Source organism: Acomys russatus, chromosome 5 (genome assembly GCF_903995435.1).
Source record: "Acomys russatus chromosome 5, mAcoRus1.1, whole genome shotgun sequence".
Classification (NCBI taxonomy): Eukaryota; Metazoa; Chordata; class Mammalia; order Rodentia; family Muridae; genus Acomys; species Acomys russatus.
Window position 1 is genome coordinate 9,243,454 of NC_067141.1, and position 16,988 is coordinate 9,260,441.

General features: G+C 44.1%; 1 protein-coding gene across 2 annotated transcripts in view; it reads left to right on the top strand.

Moving 5' to 3' along the window:
* Window positions 1-16,988, top strand: part of Inpp5f (inositol polyphosphate-5-phosphatase F) — a 93,430-nt gene that overhangs the window by 50,077 nt on the left and 26,365 nt on the right. The window contains exons 3-9 of one of the 2 annotated variants that reach the window (XM_051145401.1): window positions 2,765-2,901; window positions 7,925-8,053; window positions 8,436-8,603; window positions 8,713-8,769; window positions 12,429-12,627; window positions 13,207-13,386; window positions 14,844-14,911. In XM_051145401.1, the coding sequence (XP_051001358.1) occupies window positions 2,765-2,901; window positions 7,925-8,053; window positions 8,436-8,603; window positions 8,713-8,769; window positions 12,429-12,627; window positions 13,207-13,386; window positions 14,844-14,911 (938 nt within the window). Of the gene's footprint in view, window positions 1-2,764; window positions 2,902-7,924; window positions 8,054-8,435; window positions 8,604-8,712; window positions 8,770-12,428; window positions 12,628-13,206; window positions 13,387-14,843; window positions 14,912-16,988 lie in introns of those variants that run through there. The other variant, XM_051145399.1, reaches the window with a different exon arrangement.

Below are 16,988 nucleotides of genomic sequence, written 5' to 3' on the forward strand. Positions count from 1 at the left end.
CTTGCATTTTGTGTTGGGGCCCCTCACATTCTGGTTGATTGAAACATTTCTGTTGTTCTAAGAAGTGGAATTAGACTCAGAGACCATTCGTCTTTAAGAATGCGTTCCGAACTATCACTCCCCCTCCTCTTCTTTTAATATCTTATTATTTTATGTACGTGTGTGTGTATGTATGTATGTATGTATGTATGTATGTATGTATGTATGTATGTATGTATTGTACTGTCTGAGAGTATGGCTGTGCACCATGTGCATGCCTGGTGCCGGAGGAGCCAGAAGAGGGTATTGGATCTCCAGAACTAGAGCTACAGATGGTTGTGAGCTACTATATGGGTGCTGGGAATCGAACCCATGTACCCTGGAAGAGCAACCAGTGTGTTTAGCCACTAAGCCATCTCCCCAGCCCTGACGCTTCCCTCTTCTTTTCTGTCCCATTCCCCTATGCCCCCCTGTACCTCATTTCTACTTTTCCTCTTTTCATTAAATTATCACATTCACTTCTGGCTTAGTTCTCCTTTTGTTTTTGTATAAATGAATTATATATGTTTATGGTGTTACCAAACCTTCCTTCTTATGGAGGGTAAAGCAACTTAGGTTGGATACCTCCTTTTCTCTCTAGAGAAAGGATGTTGGGCATGTTAATTACATGAGCCAATAGGGAGTTTCTGGTTGTTCCGTTCTCAGTGGATGCTTGAAATAGCAGATAATAGTTCCATATCCCGTGTGCGCAGTCATGCACTGTCAACAGTAACATTTTGGTCAACAGTCAGATGCCACAGTGGTCAGTAAAGAACATGACCTATTGGCATCAGAGCTGTCTTAGTTTGAAAGTACATCCCATAATGTTCTCACATGAAATCACTTAATCTCAGACTGTATTCCTGTCATAAGCATTTCCTGGCTGTACAGTATTTTTTTTCTAATTGTAATACATTGATAAAGTTTAATTTCCAAATTAGGCTTAATAAGAGATTAACAGTAATGACATTGTAACAGCATCAGGGGACTATGTAGGGCTACTCGAACAGTGCTGTGATACCGTGGCAGTCAGTGTTAGTGGACAGCATTCCGGGATCAATTCTTTCTTCCACCATGGGGTCCAGGAATTGAACTCAGGTTGTGTCAGACTTTCATAGCAAGTGCTTTTACCCACTGAGCCACCTCACTGGTCCTTACTTACATATTTCTTTTTTAAAAAGATTTATTTTATTTTATATGTGTGTCTTGCCTGGATGTATGTCTGTCTGTTCACCGTATGCATTGAATGACCCAAAGGACTGGAATTGGCACAAGGCACCCAAGACCAAGTTCTTAGCACAAAGGAGATTTACATGTCCCAAAGGGACAAAGGACAGGGAATAAGAGACAAAGATGGGAAACAGAAGAAGGGAGAAGGGAAAAGACAGGGGAGGGGAAAGGGATATTTGTCTAGGAGGGACAAAGACCCGCCTCTGCATAGAGAGGAGACAGGCAATGTGGCCTGTAGGCAAATGGCAGTTTATAAAGGGAAAGGGGAAACCCCATGTTAGGATGAGGTGTTTAATTTAATTGGGCATGTTAATTAGGGCAGCCAATAGGGAGTTTTGGTTGCTGGACTTGGATAGCTGGACCTTGGTGGCCAGCCTCAGGGGGAGGAAGTGGCCAAATAAGGGAATGGACCTCCGGTGGCTAGCTTCAGGAGTGTCATCTAACAGTTTAGCAAGGTAGAGGAGATGGGGGAGAAAGTAAACCGTAAAGCCTGTTTGCCATGCGTGAGGCCAGCAGAGGGTTTGAATGGCTTGAAACTGGAGCTGTGTGTGGTCATTAGCTGCCGTGCAGATGCTGGGAACTGGGCCTCTAGCAAGAGCAGTAAGTATTCTTAACTGCTGAGCCATCTCTCCAGTCCCCTAGTGCCTGCCTTTGCTGAGGTGCCCAGGCTGGCCTTGAACTCACAGTGCCCCTGCTTTAGCTTCCTGAGCCACTGGCATTACAGACCATGCCCACCTTGATGACCTGTGCTTGGAAACATTCCAATTGTTTATATTTGAGATTTTCCATTTGACGCTTTTAGACTAGAGTTGACCACAAGTGATTAAAACTGTAGAAAGTAAAGCCCTGGCGGAGAGGGGCTGTTGCACTTCCTTTTTGCTTTGATTTAATAAATATATCTTATTCTATCCCAATGTAGCATGTTTTGCTTAATGACTGAGATGTTTCCTGTAAGCAGGTTGTGAAAAGACCTCGTCACTGTAGGACCGTTACTAGGATACAGGCCTCTCACTGTAGATCCAGTCACTTGGCGTGGCCTGCTGATTCAGGCCAGAGTTGTAGTAAACACGACACAAGTGTGAGGTGTGAGGCTGCTGCCAGCGTTATCTTGACATGATATTATAGCAGACTCAAAAGCGTTTGCTTTGTTTTGTTTGGATTATTCTGTATTACATGTGTGGGTGTTTTGCTCGCCTATATGTATGTTTACCAGATGCATGCCTGGTGCCTGTGGATGTCCAACCGGGTATCAGATCCCCTGGAACGAGAGTTACAGACAGTCGTAGCAGCCATGTGGGCGCTGGGAATGAACCTAGGTCCCAAAGCCTAGACACAAGTGTTTGTGTGCACTTTTCAGTTCTCTGAGTGAGACTGGGCACCTTTTGTTTAAGAGGCTTTTTTGTATATTGTATATTTTATATCTTGTTACTGTTAGGTCATTCACCTCAGGCCAGCAGCCCTCTATGAACCATCCATTTATCAGATCTTTTTTTTTTTTTTTTTTTTTTTCTTTCAGATCTTCCATGGTGGCTTATTTTAATCCGGCAGAAAGCGTTGGTGGGCAAACTCCCAGGAGACCATGAGGTCTGTAAAGTTACCAAAATTGCTGTATTGTCACTTTCTGAAATGGAACCTCAGGAGCTTGAGCTAGAGGTAAGGTGGCATCAAGGAAGCTTTCTCTGATCATGGAGACAGTGTGATGGCAGATATGTAATTTGTGTGTAGTCTTCAAACCTTGCATTAGCAGTAGACTCCTTCAGAACCGTAAAACGAGCGGTGTGTGTGGAGCCACTTTGGTGGAGGTGGCGGTGAGGGAAAGGTGTTTTCAAATAACATGAAAATGAGGTTTCCCTCCCATGGCATAATTTGTTTTCACATGTGTATGTGTGTGGAAGAGGGGAGTATATGAATGTGTCCATGTATATGCTCATGAAGGTGTTTGCTGCATGTACACATATGGAGGACAGGTCAACGTCATGTATCTTCTTCCTCTACCACTCTTTTTTTAGTTTTGGGGGGAGGTGTAGAGGGTCTGAGACAGGGTAATATGTAATACTAGCTGCCCTGGGACTCCCTACATAGACCAGGTTGCCTTGAAATCACGGAGATCCTCCTGCCTCTGCCTTCTGAGTGCTTGGATCAAAGGTGTGCGCCACCATGACCAGCTTAGCACCTGTCTCTTTGAAACAGTCTTTCAGTGAGCCTAGCGCTCACAGACTGTTGTGTGGCCAGGTCCAGAGATCTGCCTCTTCTGCCTCCCAGTGGTGAGGCCGCAGGCACATGCCTTCATGCCGGGCTTCCTGCTTGGGTGCTGGGCATCCAAATCTAGGTCCTCAGGGTTGTGTGACAGGCACTTTATTCACTCAGCCATCTCCCCAGGATGACTGACCAGGCTGGTTGAGCTCTAGTGCTTATTAGAGTCACCAAAGATCATGTTAGGAATGGAATATGTTATGCCCTGTATGAATTAGGGAGAGGGTAACACTTTTTGCTGTCCTAAAACACCATGACCAAGGCAACTTATGGTTCCAGGGGACTAAGAGTCCATCCTGGCAGTCAGAGTGGCAAACATTGTTGCCTTGAACAGAAACTAAGAGCTTCTTAAACCATAGCATGAAGCTGAGAGAGTGAACCAGTGATGGCATGGATTTGAAACCTCAAAGCCTACCCCAGCCATGTACTTCCTACAGCAAGGACACGGCTCCCAAACCTCCCCAAAACAGCGCCACCAACTGGGGATTAAGCATCCACATGTCAGAACTTACTGAAGATGTTTTCCACTCAAACCATTGCAGTAACTATAGAGAAAGTGTTTCCCATCTCTTAGGAGAATATTTGAGAAATTATTATCATGCCTTTCCTCTTTAAATCCATATCACAATAAAGAAACTTGGCAACAGTGAGTAGCGGGAGAGGTACGTATAACTATGCTGGTAATCATAACATTTCCTCTAACCCAATATATTAATTTAAATCTGTCATCTCCTCCTTTTTTTCTGTTCATGTACACTCCATTAAAAGGAGCTTTTAAAGGCAGGAGTGGTGGTGTGCACTGTGGAGGCAGGACTAAGATATATTCAAGATTGTCTTCAGGTATGTAGTAAGTTTGAAACCAGGCTGCACTCTATGAGACCCTGCCTCAAAAATTTAAATAAACAAAAGGCGCTTTTAGAAGCTAAACATGCCTTTTTTTTTTTTTTTTTTTCCCTAACTGTAAGGGAGAAGGAAAAAAATACTACCACGTAGAAATAATAATGGTTAGGGGCTGGAGAGATGGCTGTTGAAAGCACCTATGCTCTTTTGGAGACCTGAGTTCAGTGCCTAGCATCCATGTCAGATGGCTCACAATGGCCTGCAACTCTAGCTCTGGAGAATTTTGTTTATTTGTTTATTTTTAGCTTATGTACATTGGTGTTTTGCCTTTATGTATGTCTATATGAGGGTGTCATATCCCCAGGAACAGGAATTAGACAGTCTTGTGAGCTGCCATGTGTGTGCTGGGAATTGAACCCTGGTCCTCTGGAAGAGCAGTCAGTGCTCTGAACTGCTGAACCATCTCTCCAACCCAGAAATAAATCTTAAGAAAGAAATAGTATTGGATAGTCATGACTACAGCTAGTGTGCTTCTATTTGACTACATTTTCATTGGAGGTTTCCGTATACGCTTTGCCTGCCTCACTCCTATTGTCTTCCCTGGGTGTACATATAAGTCCTCATTAGGTGAAGCCGCCGCCTCTGACTGAAGTCAGTTTTCTGTTCTGTGCACCCAATGGCTGCATCCTTTGCAGCAGAGCCCTCTAGGTGGTTAGGTCAGCTTCTTCAGATTTGCTGAGGAAGCTGTCTTCTGTAACTGGAGCAGAAACGGTTTCATTGCAGATTCTAGTAGTAGAATTTGTAGTTTCTGCCTCAGTTGTGTTTTTACCTGAGGTGGGTGTGTGGCTTATTTCCCTGCTTATGTTTTGTAGTGTTTACTAGTACTTTATTCCTTATTGTCAAATAATGTCAAATATCTTATTGCAGGAGTGCGGTTGTTTGTTGTTTATGTACCGTCAGCTGAGGAACATTTGAGTGGTTTCCATTTTAAGCCATTTATACATAATTCTGTGGTAAACAGTTTGCACCACACAGCTTTTGGCATACGTAGGTTTTCATTTCCCTTGAGTATAGAGTTCCTAGGTCATTTTGGTAATTCTGCTTAACTTTTTTTGGGAATGCTTTCCAATATAGAGTATCCTTTAAAAAATATAAAAGTATATGGCTCTGGGTGGACCTTTAGGGCTGAGACAAATGAGAAGACATGCATTATACATTTTGAAAAAATATCCTGAAGGTATCAAAGGCTTACGTTCCACGCCTGCATATCTTATGTGCTATATCACGTTGCCGGAATAGAGAGCCGCATCGTTTTCCGGGCTTCGTTTCCCATCAAAAAGCTGTTTAAAATTTTATCTTGGAATGGATAAAGATAACAAATTTGAAAGTAAAACCATTTGTTTTCCTTTTCTCCAGCAACATCGGCTTTTAATCTTGGTTATGAAATATAACTTGTAAGAAGAATAGAAAAACAGAAGGAGTTTATGGTAGTGATACACACACACACACACACACACACACACACACACACACACACACCATAACCAAAAGCAAAGTAGAAGAGAAAAGGCTATGGTTTTAGAGGAGACAGGCCATCATGTTGGGGAAGATGTGGCAACAGGCAGGAAAAGCATTGCAGCAAGAGCAAGGAATCTGGCTGATCACATTTTCACCCTCACCCAGGAGAGTGGAGAGGGAAGAAGGGGAGGGAAGAAAGAGAGAGCAGGAATGAGGCAGGGGTGTAAAACCTCAAAGCCCACTCCCAGTGACATACTTTATCCATTAGTCCCACCTCCCAAAGGTTCCATAACCTTCCCAAGCAGTGCCGCCAGTTGGGGACTAAGTATTCAAATATACAAGCTAATGGCGGCCATCTCTCATTTTCATATCAAAAAGTTTATTCCACGTATTATCTATACCCCCAACTGAATCTAAAATCTTATCCTACAAGACATCAGTATTTCCTAAAGAGTCAGGCGAGTGTTTATGTTAAATACTAATAAGTAATGTTTATGCTAGCTAGTAAATGCCTGACATTCTCGGGCATAGTTTATAAATGTGCTCTTTTTAATTAAAGGTTTTTTTTTTTATGTGTGTGGTTGCTTTGCCTGCATGTGTGTCTGTTTCATATGCATGTCTGATGCCCTTGGAGACAGAAGAGGGTGTCGGATCCCCTGGGACTGGAGCACTCAACAGTTATGTGTGTGCTGAGAATTGAACCTGGGTCCTCTGGAAGTGCTCTTAACTGCTGAACCATCTCTCTAGTCCCCATTTAAATGAATTCTTTAACAGATTTCAAAAGTAAGAGTTCAGCTCTCAGAGTTCTTTGGATTTTCTAATAAGAAGCTAAGGGGTAGTAGGCCCAAGTGGACTCTCCTCCAAGCTGAGGTAAAAGCAGGTGAGGAAGTAACAACAAAGGCAGTTGTCTAACTGTTCTGTTGACCTGCTGGTTACTGTGGCCAAAGCAGCTTACAAAATAAAGCGTTTAACTGACTCTCACCGGCTATTGTTAGAACTGTCTGTCCCCTCTTCTTCCCTCAACACATTGATACTCACATCTCCCTCCTCCTTCATTTGCCGATTGGATTGCACCTTTTCTTATATATAGCCACTAATTGTTGGGGACAATAGGCCAAATGGCCAGTGTTCAGCCATCTTGTCAGAGCCTGCACCTTCAAGTCTCTGTTTTTCCCAGAGCTTGCCTTTCACCAGAAACTAGCTGACCTCATCATGGGTCAGCAGTTAGACTAAAGACAGAGATGGAGCAGCCCTGTTATGGTTTAGCAGTTAGACTAGACAAAGATGGAGCCAGATACCCTGTGTGGCAGGACATTATGACCCTGCCTGGAATTCCCTATGTTTTGAGAAAAGCCTGCAGCTGGGTTGCTTTAGCAATATGCTTCCCTGCCTTCTGACTTATAAAAGCTGCTGCCTGACTAATAAAGTTTGAGAGCTTGATCAATCAGACTTGCTCTCCTTCTTTGTGTCTTGCATTCCAACAGGTGAACTTCCTCCCGAGTTTTAGTCGAATCCCGCAGGCCAGGGCAACTAATTACTGCTCCTTAAATATAACTAATCTCTGGGCCCAAGTTATGTTATTTGCTGATTTCATTATTGTGTCTAAAGATAGGAAGAGAGAGTATTGAAAAGTCTAGCTTTTCAGATTCCCCGTAGAGTGGACTCTGAGCATTTTCTCAACCAAAACACTCAAGTAGTTACTGTAAATGAGTATTTAACACAGATGTTTGTGATGACCTTGCAGCCTAGCAGGTGTGGATCAAAGCATTAATAACTGACCAGACATTGTATCCTTTGGACATGTTAGATTAGATTAAACTGTCCTCTGACCTGGGTTTGCTGCCTCTCGCTCTAAGTACATCTTTGCCTGTATTCTTGTGTTTCATTTGTGGTGTGGTTTCTAATTATTGAAACCATAGCTGTGCTCTACCTACTTAGTCATTTCACTAATTCTTGGGGTCTACTTCTAACCCGAATGCCCAAGCAGTAGTGTTCACTTTCAGACTCGAACATCTAAGGCAGATGATTATTAATAATGAATCATCCTTTTAAAAAATTCATTTAGCTCTGTAAGAAGCATCATTTTGGAATTAACAAGCCAGAGAAGATCATACCATCTCCTGATGACTCCAAGTTTCTACTGAAGACGTTTACGAATATCAAATCCAATGTGTCTGCTCCCAACAAAAAGAAAGTAAGCATTTGATTGATGTGGGCTTTGAATCTATCTTTGATTAGTCATAAGTTGAGGGTGATTAATTTTTTTAAAGATTTATTTTTTATTTATTATGTATACAGTGCTCTGCTTGTATGTACTCCTGCAAGCCAGAAGAGGGCGCTATATCACATCACAGATGGTTACGAGCCACCATGTGGTTGCTGGGAATTAAACTCAGGACCTTTGGAAGAGCAGGCGGCGCTCTTAACCACTGAGCAATCTCTCCAGCCCCTAATTAATTTTTTTTTAATGTATCAGAAGACTGTCACGTGTTTTGGGAGTTGTCCTTACTTGAAGTCTTGCATTATCTCTAGCCTTTCCCTCTGACGCCTGTACTTACAGATTTGACCTCTTACAGGTTAAAGAAAGTAAAGAAAAGGAGCGGCTGGAGAGGCGGCTGCTTGAGGAGTTGCTGAAGATGTTCATGGACTCAGAGTCCTTCTATTATAGCTTGACCTATGACCTGACCAACTCTGTGCAGAGGCAGAGCACTGGGGAGAGCGATGGCCGTCCCCTCTGGCAGAAGGTACAGCTCACGCAGGGCGATGCTGGCTCCTGGAGCAGTGCCCAGCCGCCTTTCATGGGAGGTAGAAGTGAAGTGCTCCTCAGCTGACCTTCTCCTCCACTTTTTCTAGGTTGATGACCGGTTTTTCTGGAATAAGTACATGATCCAAGATCTCACTGAGATTGGTGTGAGTAAATGCTTCTAAGACACCATTGGTTGCAACTGTTAAGCAAATGTCATTTGATTAAGGTGAATTTTGAGATCTTATTAGGATCTTCCCCCTCCTGAAGTGAGTCATTGCCTGGAGATGAAGGCATTACTTTCAGGCTCTACAGCCCCACCGCCTCTGTGCACAGCCTGGCTCTGCAGCAGTTAGTTAGCTGTCACACACCTGTGATCCCAGCACAGGGCAGCTAAGGCAAGAGACTTGTCACAAGTTTGGGTCCTCTGGGCTCTATAAGTATGTTCAACTCCATCCTAGGCTGCAGAGCAAAATCCTGTCTCCAGACAAAGAGGCGTGGGGGTAGTGATAAGTCCAAGGAACCAATAATGTCCATAGAGTCCCTGCAAAGATGAATTATTATTGTTTTACATTCACTGGGAATGCAGAAGCCTAGTTCTGTAATGATACCATTCCGGTTTTTCTTCTGGGGCTTGGGGTGTATGGATCGATCTTTAAGGCCTGACTAGTACTGCGGTGCTTAGGGAAAACTACAGGGTATGAGGAGAGGACTGCGTGGAGTTCTCTCTGTTATGTTTTACGTTTTATTTGTGTGTGTGTGCGCGCGCGCGTGTGTGTGTGTTTGCCCACACACATGCCATAGGTGTAGAGGTCAGAGGATAGCTATTTGGAGTTGGGTCTCTCTTCACTGTGGGATGCAGGGATTGAACTCAGGTCGTCAGGCTTCCTCGGCGGGTGCCTTTGCCCTCTGAGCCAGCCTTCCTGCTCCCTTTCTGATTTGATGGTTACTTTCTTCTTTTTCTTTGTGCAGAAGGACTTGAGTATGTTTTTTTTGTTTTTTGTTTTTTTTTTTTTTTTTGGTCACTGTGATTAGGATGTCTGAGATGGGCAGATTGAGGGAAGAAGAGTTTATTCTGGCTGATGATTGCAGGGAATTCAGTACGTCATTGTGTCAGAGAAAGCATCTTGTCACGGTGGGCCAGGCAGTTGAGAGACAGGAATACTGACCTGCACCTTTCCCCTGTATACGGTCTGATACCACCCACGTTCAAGGCACATCTTCCTTTTGTAGGTAATTCTTTCTAGAAACACCCAAAGATGCTCCAGAGTTCTGACTCATCTTCTGGGTGATTCTAAGCCCTGTCACATGACTAACCATCAGCTCCTATTGTGTATAGTGGAGAATAACACCTGAGGGCTCCAGTGTGCTGTGTGCTTTGGACACTGAGCACTAGACAAAAGTAGTGGCTCATTGTCACCATTTTCTTGGCCTTTCAGTTATTTTCCTTGTTCCATTTCCCCTTTACTGATGGTTCATAACACTTACTGGCTTCTTATCTAGTGGCAAGTTGAGCCAGACACCCACCATGCCGCTTCTGAGGCTGAGTCACAGGCTGTTCTTAGCTCTCTGATACTGATCATGCTGTGACCCTCATAACTCACTGACAGGAGACAGATAAGCTGTTTATAATGAGTGTTTGTGTTTATGATGACAATGTGGAATTCCAGTGCTTGGTGAGCTTTTGTCAGACTTTTAAAGCTGATGACTTAGGATGATGATGACATTTGGAAACATGTTTCTATGTTCCTGTCAAGAATCTTGGATTTATTGCTAGAATGAAAGTACAAGGAGAGAGGGTAAAGGTGAGAGAGAGGAATGCAGGCCAACGCAAGCCAACCCTTCGCCTCACTGTTTCCAGCCCTGACCTCCCAAAGAAACACAAAACAGAACAAAGCTGTGAAGTGAGTGTGACCCTAAGCGCATAGTGACAAAAGGAAAGGTAGACTTGAAGCTGCTGTAGATGGCTGTGGTGGTACAAGTCTGCGATCCCAGCACTTGGGAAGCTGCGATGGGAGGATTGTGAGTTCCAGGCCAGCTTGGGCTACATAGGGAGACCCTGTCACAAGACAATGTTTTGAGTATTTTATTGTTGTTTTGGTGGTGATGCATATGAGTGTGTGTATTCGTGCGTGCGTGTGTGCACGTGTGAGTGTGTGTGTGCACGTGTGAGTGTGTGTGTGCACGTGTGTACATGTGGAGGTCAGATGGCATGTCAGATGTTGTTTCTCAGGCGCCTGGTTTCTTTAGAGACAGGGTCTCTCACTGGCCTGGGCCTCCCCGTGTAGGCTAGGCTAGGCTAGCCAGATGGTGAGCCCCAGGGACCCACCTGCCTCTACCTCCCAGCAGTGGTTCCAAGCATGTGCCCACACCTGGCTTTTAACACAGATGCGTTTTCCTGGCTGAGCTTCTTCTCAGTCCTATCCTGCTGTTTTTGAGACAGGGTCTCCTGTAGCAGATCTGGAGTCAAACATGTGGCAAAGAGTGGCGCTGAACCTTCAGTCATGGCTCTCCCTCTAGTACTATGTTTAATTTAGAAGAAGAAGTCTCTGAACAGTGCCCTCCCAGTTATGCTAGATGACATTTTTAAAACAAGACATTTATGGAAATGCTCCCTCCTTTTCGTTTGCTATTCTGATTTGAGGCTGGTGTTTCTCTAGAGTAGACTGGGAAGTTCAGCTGCCACTGAGACAGAGCTCGGTTGTACAGTGTTTTCTTGGCATGCACGGGCTCTGGCTCTGATTCCCAGAAGTGAGGACAATACAACTAAGCACGGTGGTGCATGCCCAGCATGTGAGACTACCAGAAGTCTGGAGCCTGAGTGAGGGACAGAGCGAAGCTCTACCTCAAAGATGCAGGGGGAGATGGCTCAGTGGGGAAACCAGAGGACCTGGCTGTGGTTCTCACCGTTCCCTGTAAGTCCAGTTTCAGGGGATCTGATACCGTCTTCTGGCCTTTGCGGGCACTGTATGCACCTGGTGCACATACAGACAAACAGGCAGATACCCATAAAAATAAACAAATTTTTGTTTGTTTGTTTGTTTTGTTTTTTGAGACAGGGTTGCTCTGTCCAGCCTTGGCTGTCCTGGACTCACTTTGTATACCAGGCTGGCCTCACAGAGATCCACCTGTCTCTGCCTCCCAGAGTGCTGGGATTACAGGTTTATGTCATCATGCCCAGCTAATATACAAGTTATTGTTGTTGTTGTTGTTGTTGTTGCCCAGCTAATATACAAGTTATTGTTGTTGTTGTTGTTGTTGTTGTTATTATTATTATTATTATTATTATTATTATTATTATTATTATTTAAGAATAAACTGTTTTGTAATGAAATGATCGGGATTGGTTCCATTTTGTTATAGGCTAATGCAATTGGGGATTGAAAATCATCTTTAAAGCTTTGCTTTGCGATACCATGAGGAATACTTATAAGAGCTACATTTGTTAAGTACCCTATGGCAGGCACTGTCCTTTACTTTACATGTGCTGTTGATTATTCACAACAGCCTTATGAGGCGGTAGTGGTCCCATTTTGCAGAGAACACTGAGGCGTAGTGAGGTGAGTGAGCTTCTGTCAGTGAGTTTGTGGGTGGTGGAGCTTGAGTTTCTGCAGAACAGTCTCGCACCCGGGCTGTGCTCCCTGACACTCGGCTCTTAAGAAAACCACTGTAAAGGACAGAGAAGGCTCTCCTCCTCCCCTGATGCCCAGTACGTAGAACATGGGGCTGAGACAGGGCTTGTGTTGCGGTAGGCGGCTGGCAGACTGTGTGGACTGGTACTTGGTGCGGTACAGAGTATAGATGACGATGTCCATTTCTACCCCAGACTCCAGACGTGGACTTCTGGGTCATCCCCGTTATCCAGGGCTTCGTGCAGATTGAAGAGCTCGTGGTTAACTACAGCGAGTCATCAGACGATGAGAAGAGCAGCCCCGAGACCCCACCTCAGGACTCCACCTGTGTTGATGACATTCACCCGCGGTTCCTAGTGGCTCTCATATCTCGCAGAAGTAGGCACAGAGCAGGTAAGAGTGTGCAAGTCAGATGCGGGATGGAAAACAGAGATGCTGCGGACATGCTGAAAATGCAAATGACAGCCATGGACTTGAAAGCACAGTTAGCTCCAACCTCTAAATGCTGTGATGCAATTAAAGACTGATTTCTACAGTAGAGGAGTGGGGAAGTTAGCAAACCAGACGGAGCAAGCAGCATGCAGACAGATGATAAGAAAGTCACTTGGGATGTGTCACCGTGACCAGTCCTTTCAGAGTGCTAACTGACTCCTTTGGGAAAACTGTTGTCTTTCATTCAAAGGCACCAGCTTAGCAGTGCCGGGTCCCGCTGTGATCTTGGGGATGTTGGTGTTTACCTGTGGGTTGTGTGTATAGGCTTCCAAGGCCTTCGAAGCACAATCTAGTCAGGCAGTGCCAGGTTCTTTTGTTTTGTTGAGGGTTTTGCTATACAGCCCCAGGCTGGCCTCGAACTTGCAATTCTCTTGCCTCAGCCTGCAAGAGCACAGAAGTAGCAAGCATGTGATCCAGCACCAAGCAAAGCTAAGCATGTTTTTTATAACTTTTGCTGCCTTCTGTTTAATTTTCTCCCAGGAATGCGCTATAAACGAAGAGGGGTGGATAAAAATGGAAATGTTGCCAATTATGTGGAGACCGAGCAGCTGGTTCATGTCCATAACCACACCCTGTCATTCATTCAGACTCGGGGCTCTGTGCCTGTCTTTTGGAGCCAGGTTGGGTATCGCTATAATCCAAGACCTCGGCTGGACAAAAGTAAGCATAGCAATTATTTGTTCTGCAGGTGAAGATTTCAATGAGAATTTTTTTTTCTTTTTTCTTTTAAATATCAGTTGCCAGCCAGGTGTGGTGGTGCATGCCTTTAATCCCAGCACTCAGGAGGCAGAGGCAGGTGGATCCCTGTGAGTTCGAGGCCAGCCTGGTCTACAAAGTGAGTTCCAGGACAGCCAGGACTACACACAGAGAAACCCTGTCTCGAAAAACAAAACAAAACAAAAAGAGAAATAAAATATCAGTTGCCAGATCAGGGTTAAGTTTGTTTCATTTAAAACAATAATTCGCAGGGTTGGGATTTGGCTGAGGTATAGTTTCCTGACCAGTCTGCTGAGGCCCTGTTCAATCTCTGTCCTAAGAGCAACAACAAAAGCCAAGCCTCCCTCCCACCACGACCTGTCCTCACAGGTGACAGTGTCCTCACAGGTGACAGTGTCCTCACAGGTGACCGACAGTGTCCTCACAGGTGACAGTGTCCTCACAGGTGACGACAGTGTCCTCACAGGTGACGACAGTGTCCTCACAGGTGACGACAATGTCCTCACAGGTGACAGTGTCCTCACAGGTGACAGTCAGGTGGTCGTAGACTCAGGACTAAGTCCTTCGTTGGACGTTGCAGTTTCTCCGGCTCTGCAGAAAAACACCCCATTTCAGATGCTGTTTGTTTGTTTAGGTTTTTCAAGACAGGGTTTCTCTGTGTAGCCTTAGCTGTGAGTGCTGGGATTACAGACGTGTGCCGCCACACCCGGCTTCATTTCATATTCTGAACTGCTGCTGCTTTGAAGCTTATCATTTAGAACATTTAACTCTGGGAAAAGATGAATGCAGCCAGTGTCTGAAGACGCAGGGAGAATGTTAACTAGATGACAGTGCACAGGAAACCAGTTAGAGGTGCTTTAAAAAAAAATAAAGGATTTAATTTCTTAGACTATTTTAACGTTAGTACCAAATTATCATTTTTGTTTTCTTATTAGAAGTCACATGAAACCTTTACTGAAAGGGAGGGTATGTGTGAGTGCATGCCTCTGTGTGTGTGTGTGTGTGTGTGTGTGTCTGTGTGTGCCCGCGCGTGCGTGCACGCTGCCATATATGTGCCTGTGGGTGTTTACAACTTCACAGTTGGCACTTTCAGATATTTTAGCTCAGTTTAATTGGAAAAACAAAAATTTTAGTTTGAAAAATGATGGTTAGGCAGTCTTTCATTTAAGTTGTCAATAAATTATTAAAAAGGAAAAATGGGCCTGGCAGTGGTGGCACCCTCCTGTAATCACAGCATCCCAGAGGCAGGTGGATCTCTGTGAGTTCAAGGACAGCCAGAGCTACACAGAGACGCCCTGTCTGGAAAAAAAAAACACAAGCAAACAAGAGCTGGAGTAGGGCACACTGACCTGTCACAGCATGGGAAGGAGGAGAAATAGATTTGTGTTGCTTCTTTGCAGGTGAGAAGGAAACGGTTGACTGCTTCTGTGCCCATTTCGAAGAACAACTGAAAATTTACAAAAAACAGGTGGGCTTTGATTTGTCATAAGAAACATTTCCTTAAATGTATAACCCATGAAAGAAACCAGTGTACTGTTCATAATTGGACAGGTGCATTTAGCATAAAGATTAAACATGAGTGAGGTAAGAATGCCGGGACTCAGTTGCCTCGGATTGTTTGGAGACGACAGCGTTAGGTGCTGTCTGTTCTCACCGCCTGGGATAGCATCTCAGGACAACACATGGAAAGCAGAGTGGACTGAAAACCGCTGGGTTGAAAACAAGGGCAACAACTTTGCTGCAAGATTGGTAATTGAAAGTAATGCTGTTGTCTATTAAGAATGGCCAATCTGACTGTGTAGTGACATGGGAGTCATTTTCCAGGCCAGCCTGGTCTACATAGAGAGTTCCAGGCCAGCTAGCCAGGCAAGGTAGCGAGAGCCTGTCTCAAACAAAAGGAAAGGAGAGGAAACACTGAGTTCCTGGCTTATGGGTAGAGATCCAGTGGTGAAGGACTCAGTTCTTAATATTTAGATATCATGTAGTTTCAACCACAGACTCATAGGGAACTGGAAGAAAAAAATCAGGAAAGACAAAGCAATCATTATTTAACAATCACATTAAAATTTGGATAGTTTTATAATGGATAAAGACAGCTATTTGCTTTTAAAAATAGAAACTCAAATATTGCTAGCAGCAGCATTAGTTAGTACAGGTACTTTGAATGTTATTATCAATTAAAATAAAGCATGTTAATCCTTAACTGAACTTGTTTTTAGTATCCACTATCCATCTAGCTTATATAAAAATAGCTTGAGAAAGACTCTGAAAGTAAAAGGCTAATAAACATTGAAGACAGCATAGTCTGTCTTTGAGTCATAAGCAGGATTTACGAAAGCACTTACTTTATCTTCCTGTGTGTCAAATGTATGGTTGCCTATCACATTTTATTAGTCACTTGGTAAGGAGTAATGCCCATCTAGGAAACAGTTATTTTGGGTTGCAGAGATGTCTCAGTGACTAAGAGTGTGTAGTGCTCTGCAACAGACCTGAGTTTGAATTCCAGCCCCCACTCAGCCCTCTGTTACTCCAGCTACCGGAGAGATCTGGCGTCTCCTGCCTCCTTGTGTGGACTACACGCAACACCACGCACAAAGCACCTACAAACATACACAGATACACATAATTAGAAAGAAACAGCTGGGCATGGTGGTGCACACCTGTAATCTCAGCAGTTGGGAGGCAGAGGCAGGTGGATCGCTGTGAATTTGAGGCCAGCCTGGTCTACAAAGTGAGTCGAGGACAGCCAAGGCTACACAGAGAAACCCTGTCTCGAAAAACCAAAACCAAACCAAACAAACAAACAAACAAACAAATGTGCTGGCATATGCCTTTAATCCCAGCACTCAGGAGCCTGAGGCAAGAAGATCTCTTCTGAGGCTAGCCTAATCTATATAGTGAGCTCCATGACAGCCAGGACTAAAGAGAGAAACCCTATTTCAATAAACAAAAAAACCAAAATAGTTAAAAAAAAAAAAAAAAAAAAAAAAAGTAATAGGGAGATGGCCCCATGGGTAAAGTACACAGTGCACAGATAGGAGGACATGGGCCTGGAGCTCACATCCAGTCAGACACTGCATTGTGTCTGTAATCTCAGCTCTTTAAGTGAGCTGGATGTGGGGAAAGGAGAATCCTAGAAGCTAGTGGGCCAGCCAGCTGGCATGTGCAGCTGCAGAGAACACAGACGCTGCCCCAAACAAGGCAGAAGGCAAGAAGCAACATCCAAGGTTGACCTCTGACCTCTGCACATGCACTGAGCTGTGCATTTACCACACAAAGATATGTACATGTACAAAACAACACTAGCCATAATGGAAAAGATTAACTTAATTTTGACTTTAAATGTTCTTATTATTTCTGACTATACACAGTAGAAACTCATATGCATAAAATTTTAAAGTATTTTTAAAAAAACGTTATGAAGAGAATGAAAGGAAGTTCAGAAAGTAGGAGAGGCTGGAGAGTTGGTAAGAGCATTTGTTGCTCTTGTGGAAGTCCTAGGTTAGATACCTAGTAGACACATGGAGACTCACCACTGTGGGTGT